The sequence below is a fragment of the Neolamprologus multifasciatus genome, chromosome 15, assembly GCF_963576455.1.
Source record: "Neolamprologus multifasciatus chromosome 15, fNeoMul1.2, whole genome shotgun sequence".
Taxonomy (NCBI): Eukaryota; Metazoa; Chordata; class Actinopteri; order Cichliformes; family Cichlidae; genus Neolamprologus; species Neolamprologus multifasciatus.
In genome coordinates this window covers 27,280,324-27,300,928 of record NC_140453.1, presented here as the reverse complement: position 1 = coordinate 27,300,928, position 20,605 = coordinate 27,280,324, and the positions used below count along the sequence as shown (strand labels likewise).

Here is a 20,605-nt window from a genome sequence, read left to right as displayed (position 1 = left end):
CACTATTGTTTTCCTGTTTCTCTTTATTGTGTGGATGCTTTAAGGCATCCACACTATTGTTTTCCTGTTTCTCTTTATTGTGTGGATGCCCTCAAAGGCATCCACACTATTGAGTTCCTGTTTCTCTTTATTGTGTGAATGCTGTAGGCATTCACACTATAGAGTTCCTGTTTCTCTTTATTCTTTATTATTATTATTGTGTGGATGCTTTAAGGCATCCACACTATTGTTTTCCTGTTTCTCTTTATTCTTTATTGTGTGGATGCTTTAAGGCATCCACACTATTGTTTTCCTGTTTCTCTTTATTCTTTATTGTGTGGATGCTTTAAGGCATCCACACTATTGAGTTCCTGTTTCTCTTTATTCTTTATTATTATTGTGTGGATGCTTTAAGGCATCCACACTATTGAGTTCCTGTTTCTCTTTTTCGCCGTAGAACTACTTCCACAATTTTTATGCTATTTTCACCATTCAAATTTTAAACTATTCTGCTATTTCTGCTAATTTGCGCAATATCTTTTGGTATTTTTTGCTATTATACTTTTTAAAATATTAAGCTTTTTATGCAATTTTTTGTCCCATTGAAATTAATGTAAAACTTCCAAAATTCTGCTAAATTTTGCTTGTTTTTGAAACTTAACTACTTCCTCATACTTTCACGTACAACAACCATTCAAATTTTAAAATGTTCACAAATCATTGGGCTATTCATGTATATTTCAACTTTTTCATATCTGTTACCGTTTTCATCTTATCCCTCTTTAAGTTTAGAGTTGCAAAATTGTGATTTTTCACAAAATACATGCGTTGTTATGGTTGCTATGCACTTGGCTTTCAGTGTGGTACTGTAAGTTTCGCAGTCTTCTCTTCATGTCCGAACAACTTCTTGCTACTTGCTCAATTTTTACTCAACTTCCACAAATTATACATCAAAACGTAGGTATTTTTGCTGGCTTTCAGAAATTGTCACTATCATTGTTGTGGGATTTATAGAATTTTGGCAAATCTCCTCAGACCAAGACAAAGTCTGAAAACTCTCCATAGAAAGTCAATAGAGAGTTTGTTCAAAATCACCGCTTGATTTCTGTAATGAGAGTCATATTCGAATCGCCATATCTCCTTAACGAAGCGAAGTCAAGACATGAGGCTTGTGCCAATATATCTTCAGACACTCCTGACGCTCACAATTTAAAAAGTTTTTTCTCACCTATTACCATTTGGCCATGAATTACGTTTGTTTGAGGGTAGGAAATTCGATCTTCGCTCAGATTTCTTCAGATTTCAAACTCTGGAAATGAACCACTTTTTTCTCTTGTCATATCTTTTTGATGGATTTCCATAGAGACCTAAAAATTTCCATGACTGTTCACTAAAGTCCGCTGTCTCTTACGGTGAAAGAATGATATCGATACTCCAAATAGATTTAGAGTTACAAAGCGTTGTTTGAGGGCAAGTCAAGGCAGTTTTCGCTTAGCCTCTACTCAGTTATGGTGCATTAGAAGTCAAATAGCTTTAATAATTCATATTTTTAATGATAAATTGTCAACACTTTAAGATTCCCCCATCTCTTCTGAACAAAACGGTGTAAGAATGACCGTTCTAGCCCCTACGGTTAGGAAATTATGGCCATTTGTTTGAGTTTAGTCCTCACTATGAGAAATAGACTGCAAAAATCCTGTCTCTCTGCTGCATGTGTAAAAACGGCTCCACCTGTTTTGGCGGGAAAAAGTAGACAGCCTCTCTGATTGGTGGATTCAAATTTAGCAGCTCCCAGGCTGCTTGACTGGCCTAAAAACTTGCTTCTCTCTCTTTCTGTGTGTGTTATAGTATTTCTAAATTATAGTATTTCTGCTTTTTATAATATTTCTGCTAAATTATAGTATTTCTGCTTTTTATAATATTTCTGCTTTTTATAGTATTTGAGCTTAATATAGTATTTCTGCTTTTAATAGGATTTGTGCTTAATATAGTATTTCTGCTAAATTATAGTATTTCTGCTTATTATAGTATTTCTGATTTTTTTATAGTATTTCTGCTAAATTATAGTATTTCTGCTAAATTATAGTATTTCTGCTAAATTATAGTATTTGTGCTTAATATAGTATTTCTGCTAAAATATAGTATTTCTGCTTAATATAATATTTCTGCTTTTTATAGTATTTGTGCTAAAACATAGTATTTCTACTAAATGTAGTATTTATTCTTAATCATACTATTTCTATATATTACTGCCAGGTCCCCAGGCAGCCAATCCTCTGTGAGGACTGAGACATTCAAATTCACAAATCAGAGCCTGCATGGCTTCCCAGCCAGCCAATCATATCTGAGGGCTCAGGCATTCAAATTTGCATATTGGGGCCTGCAAAAATCCTGTCTCTCTGCTGCATGTGTAAAAACGGCTGCACCTGTTTTGGCGGGGAAAAGTACACAGCCTCTCTGATTGGTGGATTCAAATTTAGCAGCTCCCAGGCTGCTTGACTGACCTAAAAGCTTGCTTCTCTCTCTTTCTGTGTTGTGTTATAGTATTTCTAAATTATAGTATTTCTGCTTTTTATAGTATTTCTGCTAAATTATAGTATTTCTGCTAAATTATAGTATTTCTGCTTTTTATAGGATTTCTGCTTTTTATATGATTTGTGCTTAATATAGTATTTCTGCTTTTTACAGTATTTGTGCTTAATATAGTATTTCTGCTAAATTATAGTGTTTCTGCTTTTTATAGTATTTGTGCTTAATATAGTATTTGTGCTTAATATAGTATTTCTGCTTAATTATAGTATTTCTGCTTTTTATAGTATTTCTGCTAAATTATAGTATTTCTGCTAAATTATAGTATTTCTGCTTAATATAGTATTTCTGCTAAATTATAGTATTTCTGCTTTTTATAGTATTTGTGCTAAAACATAGTATTTCTACTAAATGTAGTATTTATGCTTAATTATACTATTTCTATATATTACTGCCAGGTCCCCAGGCAGCCAATCCTCTCTGAGGACAGACATTCAAATTTACAAATCAGAGCCTTCACGGCTTCCCAGCCAGCCAATCGTATCTGAGGGCTCAGGCATTCAAATTTGCATATTGGGGCCTTCACGGCTTGTAAGCCAGCCAATCATATCTGAGGGCTCAGGCATTCAAATTTGCATATTGGGGCCTTCACGGCTTGTAAGCCAGCAATCATATCTGAGGTCTGCTGTTTCTTCTCTCGTCATATCTCAGCGACGGATGTACAAAGAGCAATGAAAATCGCAGTCAAAGTACACCAAAGTCCGCTGATTCACCCAGTACAAGAATTATGCTTCTAGTCCACCTAGTTTTTGAGTTACACGACGTTTTGTAACTCCAAAAGACGGCGTTTTTCGCCTCTCACCGATCTAATTCTGACTGCTCATCACCCTGTTTTCCAGGCACCCACTCTCTTTGCCAGTGGCGCAGTTGGTAATGACACGGGTCTGCAACCCAAAGGTCGTTGGTTCGATTCAACCTTGATCAACATGTTTTTTTCCCTACAAATTAATTCACTATCACAGACCAGTAATTCATATTCATCATTTATTACAATTCTACAAACTTTTATCATTTTACCAGCTTTTCTAATATGGACCTCACATTCTTGTTAACACTCCATGGCACAAATACTGTTCCCTTTAGGCTCTGTGTATGTGTGTGTGTATCAATATTTCTCCCATTTTAAAGTATTACTCCTCCATAATTGTATTTCTGTTAAATCAAAGTACTTTTACTACATCTTAGCACTTCTGTTCAATCATAGTATTTCTGCTACTTTTCGGTACTTGTGCTAAATACAGTATTTCTGCTTAATATAGTATTTCTGCTAAATTATAGTATTTCTGCTTTTTATAGTATTTCTGCTTTTTATAGTATTTTTGCTTAATATAGTATTTCTGCTTAATATAGTATTTCTGCTAAATCATAGTATTTCTGCTAAATCATAGTATTTCTGCTTAATATAGTATTTCTGCTAAATTATAGTATTTCTGCTTTTTATAGGATTTGTTCTTAATATAGTATTTGTGCTTAATATAGTATTTGTGCTTAATTATAGTATTTCTGCTTTTTATAGTATTTCTGCTAAATTATAGTATTTCTGCTAAATTATAGTATTTCTGCTAAATTATAGTATTTCTGCTTTTTATAGTATTTCTGCTAAATTATAGTATTTATTTTTTTTATAGTATTTGTGCTAAAACATAGTATTTCTACTAAATGTAGTATTTATGCTTAATCATACTATTTCTATATATTACTGCCAGGTCCCCAGGCAGCCAATCCTCTGTGAGGACTGACTCATTCAAATTTACAAATCAGAGCCTGCACGGCTTCCCAGCCAGCCAATCATATCTGAGGGCTCAGGCATTCAAATTTGCATATTGGGGCCTTCACGGCTTGTAAGCCAGCCAATCATATCCCAGCCAACATGTATATATGGGCCCCACCTGGTTTTTGCGCGGGCTGGATGGGTATCATGTGGGCATGGGCTCAAACTGGGCTTTTTGTATGGGGCCTACTTGGGTTTTTCACATTAAACCCATATGGGGAATCCCAAGTGGGCGCTTTTAGTAGGTCCTAGCTGGGTCAAACATGGGAAACACTTAACTTGGTCCAAAATGGGAAACACACGTAGGACCCACTTGGGTTTTCCACCTAGGATAGACATGGGCTAACACAGACATTTAAGGATAGGCTGTTGTTGTGTGCCCCAGGTGGGGCAAAGTGAGGTAATCAATATATGTTTTAGTATCGATGACACAGGTGGGGCCCACCTGGTCAAACAATATGGGTTACACATGGGCAAATGCAAGTCAGAACCTAAAAACATGCCTATGTGGGCCCCATATGGGGCAAAGTGAGGTAATCAATATATATTTTTAGCACTGATGACACAGGTTGGGCCCACCTGGTCAAACTGTATGGGTCCCACATGGGCAAATGCCAGTCAGACCCTGAAAACATGTCTATGTGGGCCCAATATGGGTTATGTTAAGTTAATATGGGCTTATATTTTATGTGGGTTCAGGATTGTTTAGTATATATGGGACCCACTTGGGTTTCTCACATCAAAACCATATGGGCAAAACCAAGTGGAAACATATAGCAGGTCCTTGCTGGGTCAAACATGGGAAAGACTTAACTTGGTCCAAAATGGGAAACACACGTAGGGCCCACTTGGGTTTTCCACCTAAGATAGACATGGGCTAACACAGTCATTTAAGGATAGGCTGTTGTTGTGTGCCCCAGGTGGGGCAAAGTGAGGTAATCAATATATGTTTTAGTATCGATGACACAGGTGGGGCCCACCTGGTCAAACGATATGGGTTACACATGGGCAAATGCAAGTCAGAACCTAAAAACATGCCTATGTGGGCCCCATATGGGGCAAAGTGAGGTAATCAATATATTTCTTTAGCACTGATGACACAGGTGGGGCTTACCTGGTCAAACTATATGGATCACACATGAGCAAATGCAAGTCAGACCCTGAAAACATGTCTATGTGGGCCCCATATGTGTTATGTTAATTTAATATGGGCATGGGCTCAAGATTGTTTAGTATATATGGGACCCACTTGGGTTTCTAACATTAAATCCATATGGGTGGGCATCCAATGTAGGTCCTAGTCAGTGTTGGAAAGGTTACTTTTAAAATTGATAGAGCCTTTTATGGAGGCTCTATCACGTAGCGTTCTCATTTACGATTCTTCTTCTGTGAAGAACCTGAGAAAGTGTTATTTGAATAAAGGAGGACTTATTCCAAAGAAGCCCATCACAGATTGCACACAATCCAGGGAGTTGTGAAAGTCAAATTTTAAAAAGAATCTCAAAAGGAAGTAAGAACATAACTCTCTTTTATAACCTGCAGACAGCACCCATGGGTACCATTCTCTAACAAATCACCCTAACTTTAAAATATTTGGCACAACCTCAGTCTATCACTTCTGCTATCCTTAGGCACAGTCAAATATTCTTTACTTTTCATTTTTGACCCTCTCAGTTTTTAGCCTTAGTATTTGAACTTTCAGTGCTCTGCATGGCCAGGCTCAGATAAGATAAAATAAGAACTTAATTGATTCCTCTTGGGGATATTCACTTGTCACAGCAGCAATAAAATGTGATGAAAACGGACATAAGAATAGAAAAAAAACATTATAGCATGCAATATCAACAAAAGCAAAAAAATAAATAAATAAATACAAATAAAAAACCTAAGATATAAGTGAATTATACAGAGAAAAATACAGATTTGGCATTTTGTGCAAATTCAGGATTTCCAGTTGTTCAATTAGGACTGTTCACATTAGCAAACATGCAGTTGACGATTTCCAGTAAATCAGACACACTATACTGCATTAGAGAAAAGACCATTAGCTATATTACATATGTGGAAGCATAACTCACATGAAAAACTAAAAAAGACTGTGGAAGTTGAAAGTTTTGGTTGATCAGGTAAAAGCTCCTCAGTATAAAGCTTACTCTTCAACTTGAGTCCCTAAATTATATAACCAGAAATAATTTATATTTTCTTTGAACTGATGCAAAGGGAATGCGGCCTTTCCAGCAGTCACGCCTCAACTGTATGGTGTATGGTGTATTGACACTTGAAACTTTTCAAAATAACTTTTCAAAAACTTTTCTATTGTTTATTTAGAAGAGCTTTTAAGTGAGGTGTTGCTATTGTTATCATTATGATATATTCTGTCAATTATACTTTTATTATTATGTTGTTTGATTTTTATGTTATTTGACAATAATTACATATGATTTTTTAAAACATATTAACCATTCCTATACTTAAAAAACTAAGCAAAACTAAAATTTATCTTTTTAGCTTGTGCATGGTTTGCCTTTTAAAATGTTTGTATCAGGCGTAAAATGACTTTTTAAATAAAGTTATTTTTTAAAGTGAGCGGTTCCTATTGCAACCAGTGTTCGCGGTCTTTTTTGTTTAAATGAGGGAGGAGCGGATTGCGCCGCCTATGAAAAAAACAACTTTTTAAATAAAGTTGTTTTTTAAAGCGAGCGGTTCCTATTGCAACCAGTGTTCGCGGTCTTTTTTGTTTAAATGAGGGAGGAGGGGATTGCGCCGCCTATGAAAAAAACAACTTTTTAAATAAAGTTGTTTTTTAAAGTGAGCGGTTCCTATTGCAACCGGTGTTCGCGGTCTTTTTTGTTTAAATAAGGGAGGAGCAGATTGCGCCGCCTTTGGACTAGTGTGGTCTGTTGTGAGCAGATTTTTCACTCGCTGGTGCCTGGAGTACGTGGAGGACATCGATTATTTAAAGGAATTTAAAACTAACACTAAGGTAAATACTGAAGGTTTGATAAGTTATCATCAATGGTTATTTTATTTGCTTTCTATACTTGTCCTAAACTGTATAAGGGTGAGAGGCATATAACATCCTTAGCTAGCAGGTGAAACTGGGTTAATTTACTGTCATTGTCTTTGGCAAACATAATTAAAAGTTACTCACAAAACTCCTACTGCCTATATTCTACTTAGTAAAGTACATTTTATCTTATCTTATTCTGTTTCCATAGCACCAATATCTATACAGTTTGTGAATTTACATAATATAATGTACACCGCGGTTTTTTTCTCCCTTTGTGCATCTGCAACCAGGTATTTTTAATTAATTCAAAAAGTAATGATTTTTTTATTTTTTAGTACTGTGCTTTAGTGGATTCCCGCTCAGGTAATGCGGCCATTATGCACTACTCAGTAAACAAAATGGCAGTTAGTCATACAGTACCACATGACATACATGTGCTCATGTAAAAATAAAATATAAAGTAAAATATAAAGCTCACTTTATAGGGGTGTATGATATGAGATGATTGTTTAAATTACTGCAGTAGATGCCTGCAGCTTAAATGTTTCATTATCTGAACGTGAACCTACCGGTCACGTCTATGGTAATGTTACCAGATATGCATTTATGGTGTGCAAAAAGAAGGGGGGGGAGAGAAACACAGCTTTTTCAGCTTAAACACAGCCTGGATCACTCTCTTAGGCTACGTCCACACGTACATGAGTAATTTTGAAAACGGACATTTTCTGTTTTTGTTTAAAAAAATGTGTAAACGTGTAAAAGCCAAAAACGAAGGAAAACGCTGCTAGGAACATGCCAAAACAGCAGGTGGCGATATATTCCTAACGTGTGGAAATGTTGGCCAATCAGAAGTCATGAAGCCTCGGTGGGAAAGAGTAAACAAAGATGGAGTCCTATGTGTGGAGGGACAGTAACTGTGTATATGTAAGCATTGAAACACTGCATAGAGTAAAATTAACAGTAATGGTTTTTTGTCTAAGTCCGCCATTGTAGAAATTCATTTCACCGAAGCAATAACCTGGCGCAAGGTGTGACGTCAAAAAAGGCACAGACCTTTGATGCAGAGTTTCCTCAGTTTCCCTACATCCACACCTAAAGGCAAAAACGGAGTTTTCGAAAATCTCCACCCTGGCATGAGTTTAAAAAAAGTATCAGCTTTCAGTAACCGAAAATGCCGTTTACGTGTGGACGAAAGGTGAAAACGCACAGAAAAATCTGCGTTTTCAAAAATACCCGTGTATGTGTGGACGTAGCCTTAGATACTGTGCTGTTCCATCTAGTTATTGGTTACTGAAAAATGTTTGGCCAAGGCAGTTATTAATTTAATAAGTAAGTGCAGCTGTTCAGATCAGATGGTGATGTAGGAATATACAGAACATGTTACTATAGCTGAATGCTGTGTAAAACACTAGTATTAAATCTAACTCCCGTTGATGGCTTAATTAACTATTTAATAAATTAAGTCTTTCACTGAATATCCCCCTATGCATAGTTAAGTAGTCTATGTAGCAGTCTACTGCAGGATGTCCAAAGTGCAGCCTGCAGGTCATATGTGCCCCCCTAAGTGATTTTGTGTCATTCAACTGCAAATGAAACATGTTAAAATTTTATAGTGCTTGTACAGCACACAGTTGCTGAAGATAGACAATTAATAATATTTTTATGTTCAGATTTGTTCTGGGATATGTCACCATTTATATATATCTTCCTGTGACTTTAAAGCCTGTCAGCTAGTTGGGTACATTTTTGCACTGCCAGTGTTTGCTGTTGGAGTTGATCAGTTTACCATATAAACACTTGCAGTGCATTTCAAACTACTAATTACACTGTTCATTTTGTGCATTAGTAAGTAAATCTCTTATATCAAATTATCCTGGAAAAAATGGAAATGTTTGCAACTTTTTCTTTCTCATGTACTTTCTTTTATTTCCTTATGACATTTAGATTCTTTGGGATCTCAAACACTATCTTTGACATGTAAGTCATTTTCATATTATTTGTATTACTTATTAGCCATATTCAATAGCTTGCACGGATTATTTTGAAAAGTGATGGTTAATGGGACATCTGTGAAAGGACTGCATTACTATTTTTTTTCTTCTTCTGGTAATCGGTATAAATGTTTATTTAGCTGCAGGAGTCAATAACCAATTTCATAATTAGACATCTATTGAAATTTCAATGTTTTGTGCTAACATAATGCCAACAGTGCTCTCTTCACATGTCCCACAACTTTTGCTCTTCCCCTCACAATTGGAGTTCTCTCTGAGCTGCTGCTGTCAGGTGCATCAAAACATTTTACATTCCCTTGTTATTCTAATCTCTATCTGAGTTTAGGACTCCAAACATTCACACCTGCTGTCAGTAACCAGAGCTCACAGGACTGTAAGTAGTGCAGCACATTAAGGTGAATTGAATTGAAATCTATACTTTATAGGAAGGTTTTTACTGATAAAAGTGGTAATAAACATGGTAACCAACAAAAATGCAGGCTTGCCGATTTAAAAAAAAAAAGAGAAAGAAATTACTCCTGTAATCTCTAACAGTTTTTTTTAACAGCAGGTGTGAGCATCCACAGTCGTTAAGTTTTGGTAAAGATTTAAAAATAACATAACATTAAACATTAAATAAGTTTGATGGTGTTGACAGCAGCAGCTCAGTGTTAATCAGCTGATGGTGAGGGGAGCAGGAAAGCGTTTTTCGTCATAGTTGTTGGAGTTGTTTAAGATGCTGGTATTCATAGGAAAAAAATTAACTGAGTTGTTTTCCATTCTATAGAAATTGTGTATCTACTTTTTAATAAGTGTTTCTGTTGATGTTCTTAATTATCATGTATTACAGATTTTATTTTTAAGCAACAACATTTTAGCATGCAATCAGAGCATGCCAGTTTTGTAAGCTGTGCACACACAAATAGACTGTTATTTTACAAAATTGATCATTCAGCAAATGTAAATCACTGCAGATTTTTTGTTTTAGGTGCACTGTATGGGCTCAAAATGTGGTCATAAATATTTTGTACTTGTAAATCAGGATTTGTATGTGTAAAAAGAATTTGTGTGTGTGTAAAAAAGATTTGTATGAGTGTAAAAAAGATTTGTGTGTGGCCAAAAACCCCCTGCACGTTACAAGTACGAATTTTGACCCTATTTTTCTTCCTTTCATCTGATTGCTCAATGTCATATCAATCACAAATGTAACAATCCAATCAGAAAACAGATGGGTTTGGCTGTCGGAGGGGAGCTTTTTTGAACTGCAGGTCCTTGAAGGGTAACACAGTTTGAAGCAGGAGGATCTCTATATAAATATCTGATAGAAGCTAGGTCCCCTAACTTTCAGCAGCTGTTGAAAGGATAAAGTTGTGGTATATCAGTGGTTAGAAATACCATTATTACTTTAGGATTAGTTTAACACAAAGTCAGGGCTGACCTGGGACCATTGCTGTGAGTCACAGTGCGCAGCATGAAAGTCCTTTCACATCGGACGCAGGATGTGCTGCTAATGCTAACTAAAAGCTAAGGATCCAGAATTTCTTGCGCTGGCTGCTGAACTCTGTGGGTTTTTGAAGCAGCTCTACCTGCACTAGATGCACCTGCTCCTTGTCGTTTCTATCTCTGACTTTATGTTCTCTACAAGAGTTTTTTTTTTTTTTGGCTAGTTCTTCAAATGTTCAATAAAAACATGTATGCTAATTCATAACGGAGAAAGCTTTGTAATGAAGACTGTAATTTCCAAAACTCTGCCTTCCCCCCTCCCCCCCACAGCGCTGTTGAAAAGGCTGTGGAAGTCCCTGTATTAAGCACGTAGACCTGTGACACAAAAATCACCAAAGTCGGATGACCACAGACTGTTTTCCCTCCTGGTGATGAAGGAAAACGCTGGGTTGGCATGTAAAAGGGCATTTATTCCCTTCAAAGACCTGCAGTTCAAAAAAGCGCCCCTCCAACAGCCAAACCCATCTGTTCTCTGATTGGATTGTCACATTTGTGATTGACATGACATTGACTAATCAGATGAAAGGAAGAAAAATAGGGTCAAAATTCATACTTGTAACTTGCAGGGTTCTTTTTGGCTAAGTCCACACACAAATCTTTTTTACGCACACACACAAATCTTTTTTACACATACAAATCCTGATTTACAAGTACAAAACTGATTTACAAGTACAACATATTTATGACCACATTTTGAGCCCATAGCACTGTAACAGCTAGAAGGAACTCCTCAAAATTAAAGGCAGAATAGGGAAATACATGGAAATAACCATTTTCCTTCAAGCACATCAGCAAAGTTAAATTGGTATACTTGATAACTGTTATAAGTATCACATGAATATGAATCCCCACAATTATAGATTTTAATTGGGAAGCAACATGCAGATGTACAGGAGGACTATAAACAGCAATTTCTATCACATACAACTCTTTGAGAAAATACCAGCAACAGTGATAATTTATCACTTGCTGATTTATACATTTTACAGTGTAGATTGATGGAAAATCTCCACTCTGGCTGAAATGTTTTTTACAAACAATGTTTCCACATACAGTGGCTTGCAAAAGTATTCAGCCCCCTTGAACTTTTCCACATTTTGTCACATTACAGCCACAAACATGAATCAAGTTTATTGGAATCCCACGTGAAAGACCAATAGTGGGGATGGTGTGTTCAGAGTGTGTGCAGTGTTAGTTTTCTGCCACACATAGCGTTTTGCATTTTGGCCAAAAAGTTCAATTTTTGGTCTCATCTGACCAGGGCATCTTCTTCCACATGTTTGCTGTGTCCCCCACATGGCTTGTGGCAAACTGCAAACGGGACTTCTTATGGTTTTCTGTTAACAATGGATTTCTTCTTGCCACTCTTCCATGAAGGCCAACTTTGTGCAGTGCACGACTAATAGTTGTCCTATGGACAGATTCCCCCACCTGAGCTATAGATCTCTGCAGCTCATCCAGAGTCACCATGGGCCTCTTGGCTGCATTTCTCTCTTTCTCTGCAGCGCCCTCCTTGTTCGGCCTGTGAGTTTAGGTGGACGGCCTTGTCTTGGTAGGTTTACAGTTGTGCCATACTCCTTCCATTTCTGAATGATGGCTTGAACAGTGCTCCGTGGGATGTTCAAGGCTTGGGAAATCTTTTTGTAGCCTAAGCCTGCTTTGAATTTCTCAATAACTTTATCCCTGACCTGTCTGGTGTGTTCTTTGGACTTCATGGTGTTGTTGCTCCCAATATTCTCTTAGACAATCTCTGAGGCCGTCACAGAGCAGCTGTACTGACATTAGATCACAGGTGCACTCTATTTAGTCATTAGCACTCATCAGGCAATGTCTATGGGCAACTGACTGCACTCAGACCAAAGGGGTCTTAATAATTACGCACACCCCACTTTGCAGTTATCTATTTGTAAAAAATGTTTGGAATCATGTATGATTTTTGTTCCACTTCTCACGTGTACACCACTTTGTATTGGTCTTTCACATGGAATTCCAATAAAATTGATTCCTGCTTGTGGCTGTAATGTGACAAAATGTGGAAAAGTTCAAGGGGGGCGAATACTTTTGCAAGCCACTGTATTCCTCTTCAGAATATCTTCTGCAATTTTTTGGATTGCCGTATGTGTGAAAATGGCTCACACTTCTATTCTGCACACAATCTTCTGTGTATTTTAGTGAAATGGATTACCTTCTTGCCAAATCACGGACGAGGAGAAGGAGAATTAAAGTTAGAGTTCAGCAGCATTTACAGAGCCTTGCTTTAGATGCTGTGGAACTTGCAGAGAAGGCCGTGGACCAGGCTTTGCAATACACTGAAGATGTGGCGAACAAACATTCGACTGTGGATGAAGCAGTGGAAAATATTGAAGATATAGAAAATAAAGATGAGACTATAAACAAGGCAGAGGACAATGTAGAGGAATATTCGAGTAACAGCTTGGATGAAGATTTACCTCTGGATTTTAATAGTAATGACTTTTACATGGATAGTGAAGCGGATGACGAACAAAACTGTGACTTTCCTGATGGGGAGTCAAACTCTGATGCTAAGAGGAAACTTGCTGAATGGGCAGCAAACCGAAATGTGTCTCATTCTGTGTTGTCAGAGCTCTTAACCATACTTTTGGAGCTTGGTCTAGATTTGCCAAAGGATCCCAGAACTTTGCTCAGTACATTAAAAGACTGTGAAGTGAAACAGATTGGCAGGGGAAGTTACTACCATTTTGGTCTTGAAAGTGCAGTATTGTCAGAACTGAAAATGATAAATCAACATGAACTGAAAACTGATACATTAACCATTCGTGTTAATGTTGATGGTTTGCCTCTCTATAAGAGCTCTAATATGCAACTGTGGCCTATTTTAGGTAAGATAGTTGAACTGCCACAAGCAAATGTTTTCATGATAGGTATATATGCTGGTCCCTGCAAACCTGAGTCGGTGAACGACTACATGCATGAATTTATAGAAGATGTAAAAAAGGTCACAAAAACTGGTATTGTTTTTAATGGAAAACACTTCAATGTACCCCTTCCAGATGCTTTTATCTGTGACACCCCAGCTAGAGCTTATTTAAAATGCATCAAAGGTCATGGTGGCTACAGTTCTTGTGAGCGCTGTACACAGTATGGTGTTTATGTTGATGGGAAAGTTATTTTTCCAGATATGGATTCAAGTCTCAGATCAGATTCTCAGTTTGAAGAAATGTTAGATGAAGATCACCACAACTCCAAATAAACCTCTTCAAGAGCTAGGCATTGGCATGGTTTCAGCCTTTCCCTTAGACTATATGCATTTAATTTGCTTGGGTATTGTACGTAAATTACTTGCCCTGTGGATTAAGGGACCATTGCAGTGTCGGGTTCCTTCTTCTACTCTGTCTGCCATTTCTGATCACTTAAAACAGTGTAGGCAAAGTCTGCCACGCACGTTTTCCAGAAAGCCACGGTCCCTAATGGAGTACAGACAATGGAAAGCTACAGAATTAAGACAATTTTTGTTGTATACTGGACCAGTTGTGCTTTTCCAGAAACTGTGCAATCCACAGTACAAGAACTTCCTGGTTTTGTCATCTGCTATGAGGATACTTTTGTCTCCTTTGTGTAAAGAGTACTGTTATTATGCAAAAAATTTATTAAGATGCTTTGTTGCCAACTTTGCTAAGATTTATGGGACTAAATTCTTAGTTAACAATACACACAGTCTTTTGCACCTAGCAGATGATGCTAAAAAGTATGGCCCTCTGGATTTGGTTTCATGTTTTCCATTTGAGAATTATTTGGGACAGTTAAAAAAGATGGTGAGAAGACCACAGGATCCTGTACAGCAAATTGTCAGACGAGTTTGTGAAAAGCAATTGTATGCTCACAGGTCTTGCAAAATGCCAGAGGGTGTACTCACGCAACCACATACATCTGGACCTATGATGACTGAATTTTTGGTCCATCATTCTTTTCAGTACAAGATGTACAGACATGGAAATCAAATAATCTCCACCTCCAATGGAACAAATTGTTTTGATCTTGAAGGCAAAGTTGCAGTTGTGCAGAACATTGTGCTGTTCATCGGAGAAATACATGTTTTGTATGAACTGTTTGAGACTGGAACAGCGTTTTTTAACTACCCTATTGATTCAACATCTCTGGGTGTACATTTGTTGTCAAAACTGTCAGGTCATCTTGCTAGTGCTCCTGTAACTAAATTTACAAAACCAATTATTTTGTTACCTTTTCGTAATGCATTTGTAGCTTTGCCTCAGCTACACAGCATGTAACTTAATGGCGTTTACAGGATGTCTTCATTCAGTGTGGTCGAGTTTGTGGATGAAGTTGACTCTGATGGCTGCAAGAAGGTAGACATCATTCCATCAGAGTGGTTCCATGACGCAGAGAGAAAATTATGCTGGTGGCCTCCTGCCTCATTAGTGAATGTGACAAAGGCTGTAAAGGAAGGAACACCACCAACCAGCAACTGGATACTCTGCAATGTCCGTGTCATGGGAAATGCAGGTAAGTTTGACTTTATTTGTACACTACATCTGTATTTCCTTTTCTTTAAAAGTTTATACATGAACATTTTATTTTACTTGGAGGCTTTTGAAAATGTAAGGCCCTGTATTATTGTATGTTTCTGTTCTGTGTCCTGTGTACTGTTTGTTTGTATATGTGTTTTCTGGCTGCTGTTACAACCAAATTTCCCCTTGTGGGACAATTAAAGGATTATTCTGTTCTATTCTACTGGAAACCGTTTTTTCATTGTCATTGTTTTTGTAGATTTATTTCTTCTTTACATTTTATCTTACATGTTGTATTCTGTACAATTTATGTTATAGCAACTTATGCAAATGCCAGGGCAAAGTTGCATCAAGCAGAGTATTCATCAGACTTGACGGACAATGAGAATGGCATAAGAAAAAGAAAGTAAGTGGTACTAGCATACAAACAAGATGAAGTTTATTTCCTTCTGAAACAGTGTCATAAATGTTCTGTGCTTAACCTTTCTAGGCCAAGTGTTAAACTGATGAAGAATCAACTGAGCAGCCACACTGAATCAAGTGAGCCTTCTGATTCAGATGAAGAACTTCCACCCACGCCTCCAGAACAACTCCTTAAGCGACCCTCTGGAAAAAACAATAGTATAGTCGCCAGCCCCGCTGCCCGGAGTGTCTCCAGCCCCGCTGCCCGGAGTGTCTCCAGCCCCGCTGCCCGGAGTGCCGCCAGCCCCGCTGCCCAGAGTGCCGCCAGCCCCGCTACCCGGAGTGCCGCCAGCCCCGCTGCCCGGAGTGCCGCCAGCCCCGCTGCCCGGAGTGCCGCCAGCCCCACTTGTGAAGCCATGTTCTCGAAAGTACTTGCCATTTTAGAGGAAGTGAAGGAGACTCAACTGGTTCATAGCAAGATGTTAAATGCCTTGCTGAAGCAGAAAAATGGTTCAGTTACGGAGGTCCCTGAAGGGGTTGTTTTACCTCTTAAAACCCAAGACGATGTTGAGGCTCTTAATGGAAAACTGGAGGACTCCAGTCTCATGTCTGCTGTAGTAAGTTTTTTTTTTTCCTCCCCATTCTGCTTGCCACTGTTCTTTATACAGTAGTCAGAAAACATTCTTTGATATATTTTCTGAAACACATTCTCCTTCATGATTTTTTTTGTATACAGCACAATTGGTTTCATTTAACACAGCAAGTCTTACTGGTCCTGAGGCAGCAAAGCAGGCCAGAGACCATCACATCTGCTACCATGTCTTTCTGTTGCTATGATTTTTTTTTTTCTGAGATGTTACTTTTATACCACATGTTTACCTTCCAGAAAGTTACATTTTTTTTATTCTAATGAAGCATTTGGTTCTGACTTTGATAACGGATAGATTTCTTATTTTTGTTCTGCTATGATAGTTTATGCAAATTCTGGCCAGTTCCTATTTATTTTAACCCTTTAGCCCCCAACCCGTCGCCGATGACAGGTTTTTCCAACCTGTCTCTTCCAACCAGAGCTCTACCAGGGGCCCAACACGGCTGGACTTATTTAGAAGAAAAGAGATGCCCAAAAACAAACCACAGGGCCAAAGGTCACAAAATTGTTTTCGTTCTGTTTTACAATTAATAATTCAAATTGCCTATTCTAAATCTTTTATTCATGTACATTATGAGTGCCTTTTTCAGTTAAAAAAAACTGTAAAATTTCAAGTTTGTTTTTTGCCGGAATTTTACTGTAGAGAAAAAAAACTACCAGATGTGGAAAGTAGAAGTAATCCTGAAAAAAGGGATAAAAGCACACACTCTCACAGCTGATTTTATGACACTTTTACAGCTAAATCAACAAAATATTCACAGGTGTCCTGCTTAACATTATGGATAAATGATAAAGGGGTAAGGAATAGGGGTGGGTTTTGATTATAGACTTATCAAATAAAACCCATTTTAGTTTGGAGAAAGTAAATGAGAGCAGGCACACGCATTCTGCACAAAGATGTAAACACAAAGCGCGGACCCGCCGACGGATCAGAATCAGTGAGATGTGGCCTTTCTCAGCCGACGGCACTTTGTGTTTTTTGTGTTAGATTCTGAAGCTGCAGGTTTTATCTTTCTCCAAACAATATTGACTGAACCAACAGCAAAAGAAGATCCAAACTACACTGAAAATTCCGCTTCACGTAAACATCGTCATGAATTCCCTCTTACTTTTGCTTGGTTTTGGTTTCCAACCATGGTGGTTTTCCACCACGGTAAAATCACACTTCACGCAGAGCTCGCTGTCTCTCTCTCACTCTCTCTCAGTGTACTTCAAGAACCGTTTCCCATCTAAAAATCTGTTTTCTGCATTTACAGTGCTGTCGCTTATTTTTTTCCCTTTCACTTACGAAGAGAGAGCCTTTCTGCCTTTAAATAGGCTGCTGAACAAATTTAAACTTTTTAAAATTATGCAAAATTGCAAAATGTCTCTAATAAAACCTTTAACTTTGCTCTGCTTCACTTCAGCAGCATCAGGTAATGTTCAGATGTTGATTAATTATTTTCTTTCGTTTTTGATCTACTGCAGAATATTTGTAAGGTCATCTGCTATAAAATCCCAGGCCAGAAAATCGGCTTCATGTTTTACTGTGTTTTATCCTCAGTTACTTTGATACAAAGGCATCTGCTGTGATGCTTACACTTTTGATAAAGTCTCACAAATGTCAGCTTTCTTTTATAGATATAAAAATATGGAAATGTACTGATACGTGATCAGGTGATAGTATTTATGACTGTCTGAGACAAAAGTTCTCCGAATCGAATCGATTTGGGACCTTGTGAATCTGAATCAAATCGACTCTAGAAATCTAGAACCCAGCCCTATTAAGGAACTTCAATTAAATGTTTAACAGTTTAGCTTGTGTTACTACCATATTTTTTTATATATATATATATTTTATCTCCACACAATTAACATTAAGTAATATGTAAAGCGTCCATTTATCCTCCATTCCTGGTCCATTATCTTAAGCTTAGGCTGCTCCCCCCTGCGACCCAATCCGGTACTAAGTAGAGAGGCCCAGACTTTGCTCTCTCCAGTCACTTGGCCCTACTCCTCCAGCGGAATCCCAAGGCATTTCCAGGCCAGCTGAGAAACATAGTCCCTCTAGCATGTCCTGGGTGTTCCTCTGGGTCTCTTCCTGGTTGGATGTGCCCAAAACACCTCCCCAGGGAGGCATCCTACCCAGATGCCAGTATCTAATCTGTCCTTTTTGTATGTTCCCCTCAGGTTGCCATGGTAGCAGATATAGGGGGAACAAGTGTAGATGATGCTACAAGGAGAATGATGAAATTCCTCATATCACCCGAGCTTGCCGTGGAGTACAACTTGCTTGGCCGACATGGGAAGAAAAAGTTCCGAGATTTGCGCCTCTTTAATGTTGTGTATGGTAAGTTAGTTTCACTTGAGACACTTTTTTTAAATAAAGTGTTTGAAAGTGTAAGTGAGATTGGTTATTGTGCCATCTTATATATTTGAGGCAAGAAAGTGAAATAAACATTGTTCTTTGTAAATCATCACCAAAGGAAGTAAGCTACGGTTACCTTTACTTTGGCTTACCCATTTTTCTTCTTCATTTGCAGAGGCACTGAAGAAGAATTCTTTGACTGCAAAAGTCAACCTGCAAGAAGCAGAGAAAGCTCTCTCTAAATGGTTCACTGGCGCTAGAGACAGAGGAGGACTGAGGGCTGCTAGGGGACAAAATAGACTAACGGCTCTGTAAAAAAACATAACAGACACCCCTGCTGATTCAAGACAAGGTTCTGGGTTTCCCTTATTTTTTCCCATGTTGCTACAGTTCCAACTCTAAGCAATTTGAATGTAGTTTGACATTTCTAGTTTTTTAAGTTCACACTCCTTGGAATACAGTTACTTAAACCCACAGTTGTGGGACAAAATAAATGTGAACAAAATGTGTTTTGTGTCCCCTCTTGATGTTTCTGTTTGCAGTCAGCTTTAATATTTTTAGTGTCTTTGTGTCACAGAAGCCGTATTGGCCGTCTGTTAAATTGATTTTGTGGCTGTTTTTCTACATGGGACCCGCCCAGTGCCAGAAATTAGCCAGTTCAAACAAGAAGTAAGATGCAACTACAGAACCCACTGATAATGCCATTCCAACTTTTTAGCTCATGTTTTCCTCATGTTGTACACACTAAGAACTAGAAAAATGGGGCCTGGGTGGGTTTCTGTGTACTTTGCCCAGTTTGGGTCCATTTAGTTCCCAGATTTTACCAATATAACACCAAGATGGGGTTATAAAATGGGGCCATTATGGAACCCGCGGACAATCCCACTTAAAACCCACTTTTTAGCCTATGTGGAACCCACATGGTACCCACAAAAAACTTGAAAGGTGGGGCCCGGGTGGGTTTTTGTGTACTTTGCCCAGTTGGGGGCCATTTAGTTCCTAGGTTTTGCCAATATAACACCAAGATGGGCTTATAAAATGGGGCCATTATGGAACCCGCGGACAATCCCACTTAAAACCCACTTTTTAGCCCATGTGGTGCCCACATGGTACCCACAAAAAACTTGAAAGGTGGGGCCCGGGTGGGTTTTTGTGTATGTCGCCCAGTTGGGGCCCATTTAGGTCCTAGATTTTACCAATATAACACCAAGATGGGCTTATAAAATGGGGCCATTATGGAACCCGCGGACAATCCCACTTAAAACCCACTTTTTAGCCCATGTGGTGCCCACATGGTACCCACAAAAAACTTGAGAGATGGGGCCCGGGTGGGTTTCTGTGTATGTTGCCCAGTTGGGGCCCATTTAGTTCCTAGATTTTACCAATATAACACCTATATGGGCATTTAACATGGGGCCATTACGGAAACCGCGGACAATCCTATATGGGGCCCATTTTTCAGCCCATTTCCAAACCATATGGGCCCCACATATAAATGTTGGCTGGGATCTGAGGTGTGCCGTTTCTTCTCTCGTCATATCTCAGCGACGGATGTACAAAGAGCAATGAAAATCGCAGTCAAAGTACACCAAAGTCCGCTGATTCACCCAGTACAAGAATTATGCTTCTAGTCCACCTAGTTTTTGAATTACAAGACGTTTTGTAACTCCAAAAAGCGGCGTTTTTCGCCTTGCACTGCGATCTAATTCTGACTGCTCATCATCCTGTTTTCCAGGCGCCCGCTCTCTTTCCCAGTGGCGCAGTTGGTAATGACATGGGTCTGCAAGCCAAAGGTCGTGGGTTCAATCCTACCTTGGTCAACATGTTTTTTTTCCCTACAAATTAATACACTATCA

General features: G+C 38.3%; 1 protein-coding gene and 1 pseudogene across 2 annotated transcripts; both read left to right on the top strand.

The window, feature by feature from the left end:
• Positions 1–7,328: 7,328 nt before the first annotated feature.
• On the top strand, positions 7,329–15,111 carry LOC146502300 (uncharacterized; annotated as a pseudogene). Its single transcript, XR_014869384.1, has 2 exons — positions 7,329–9,326; positions 13,016–15,111. The product of XR_014869384.1 is annotated as an uncharacterized LOC146502300 (transcript).
• Positions 15,112–15,129: 18 nt separating this feature from the next.
• LOC146502299 (uncharacterized) lies at positions 15,130–20,261 on the top strand. Its single transcript, XM_085133076.1, has 5 exons — positions 15,130–15,346; positions 15,670–15,757; positions 15,842–16,370; positions 18,572–18,731; positions 18,925–20,261. Exons 1-5 carry the CDS (start codon positions 15,130–15,132, stop codon positions 19,062–19,064), a joined length of 1,134 nt encoding a protein of 377 aa, XP_084989202.1. The 3' UTR covers positions 19,065–20,261.
• The last annotated feature ends 344 nt before the right edge of the window (positions 20,262–20,605 follow it).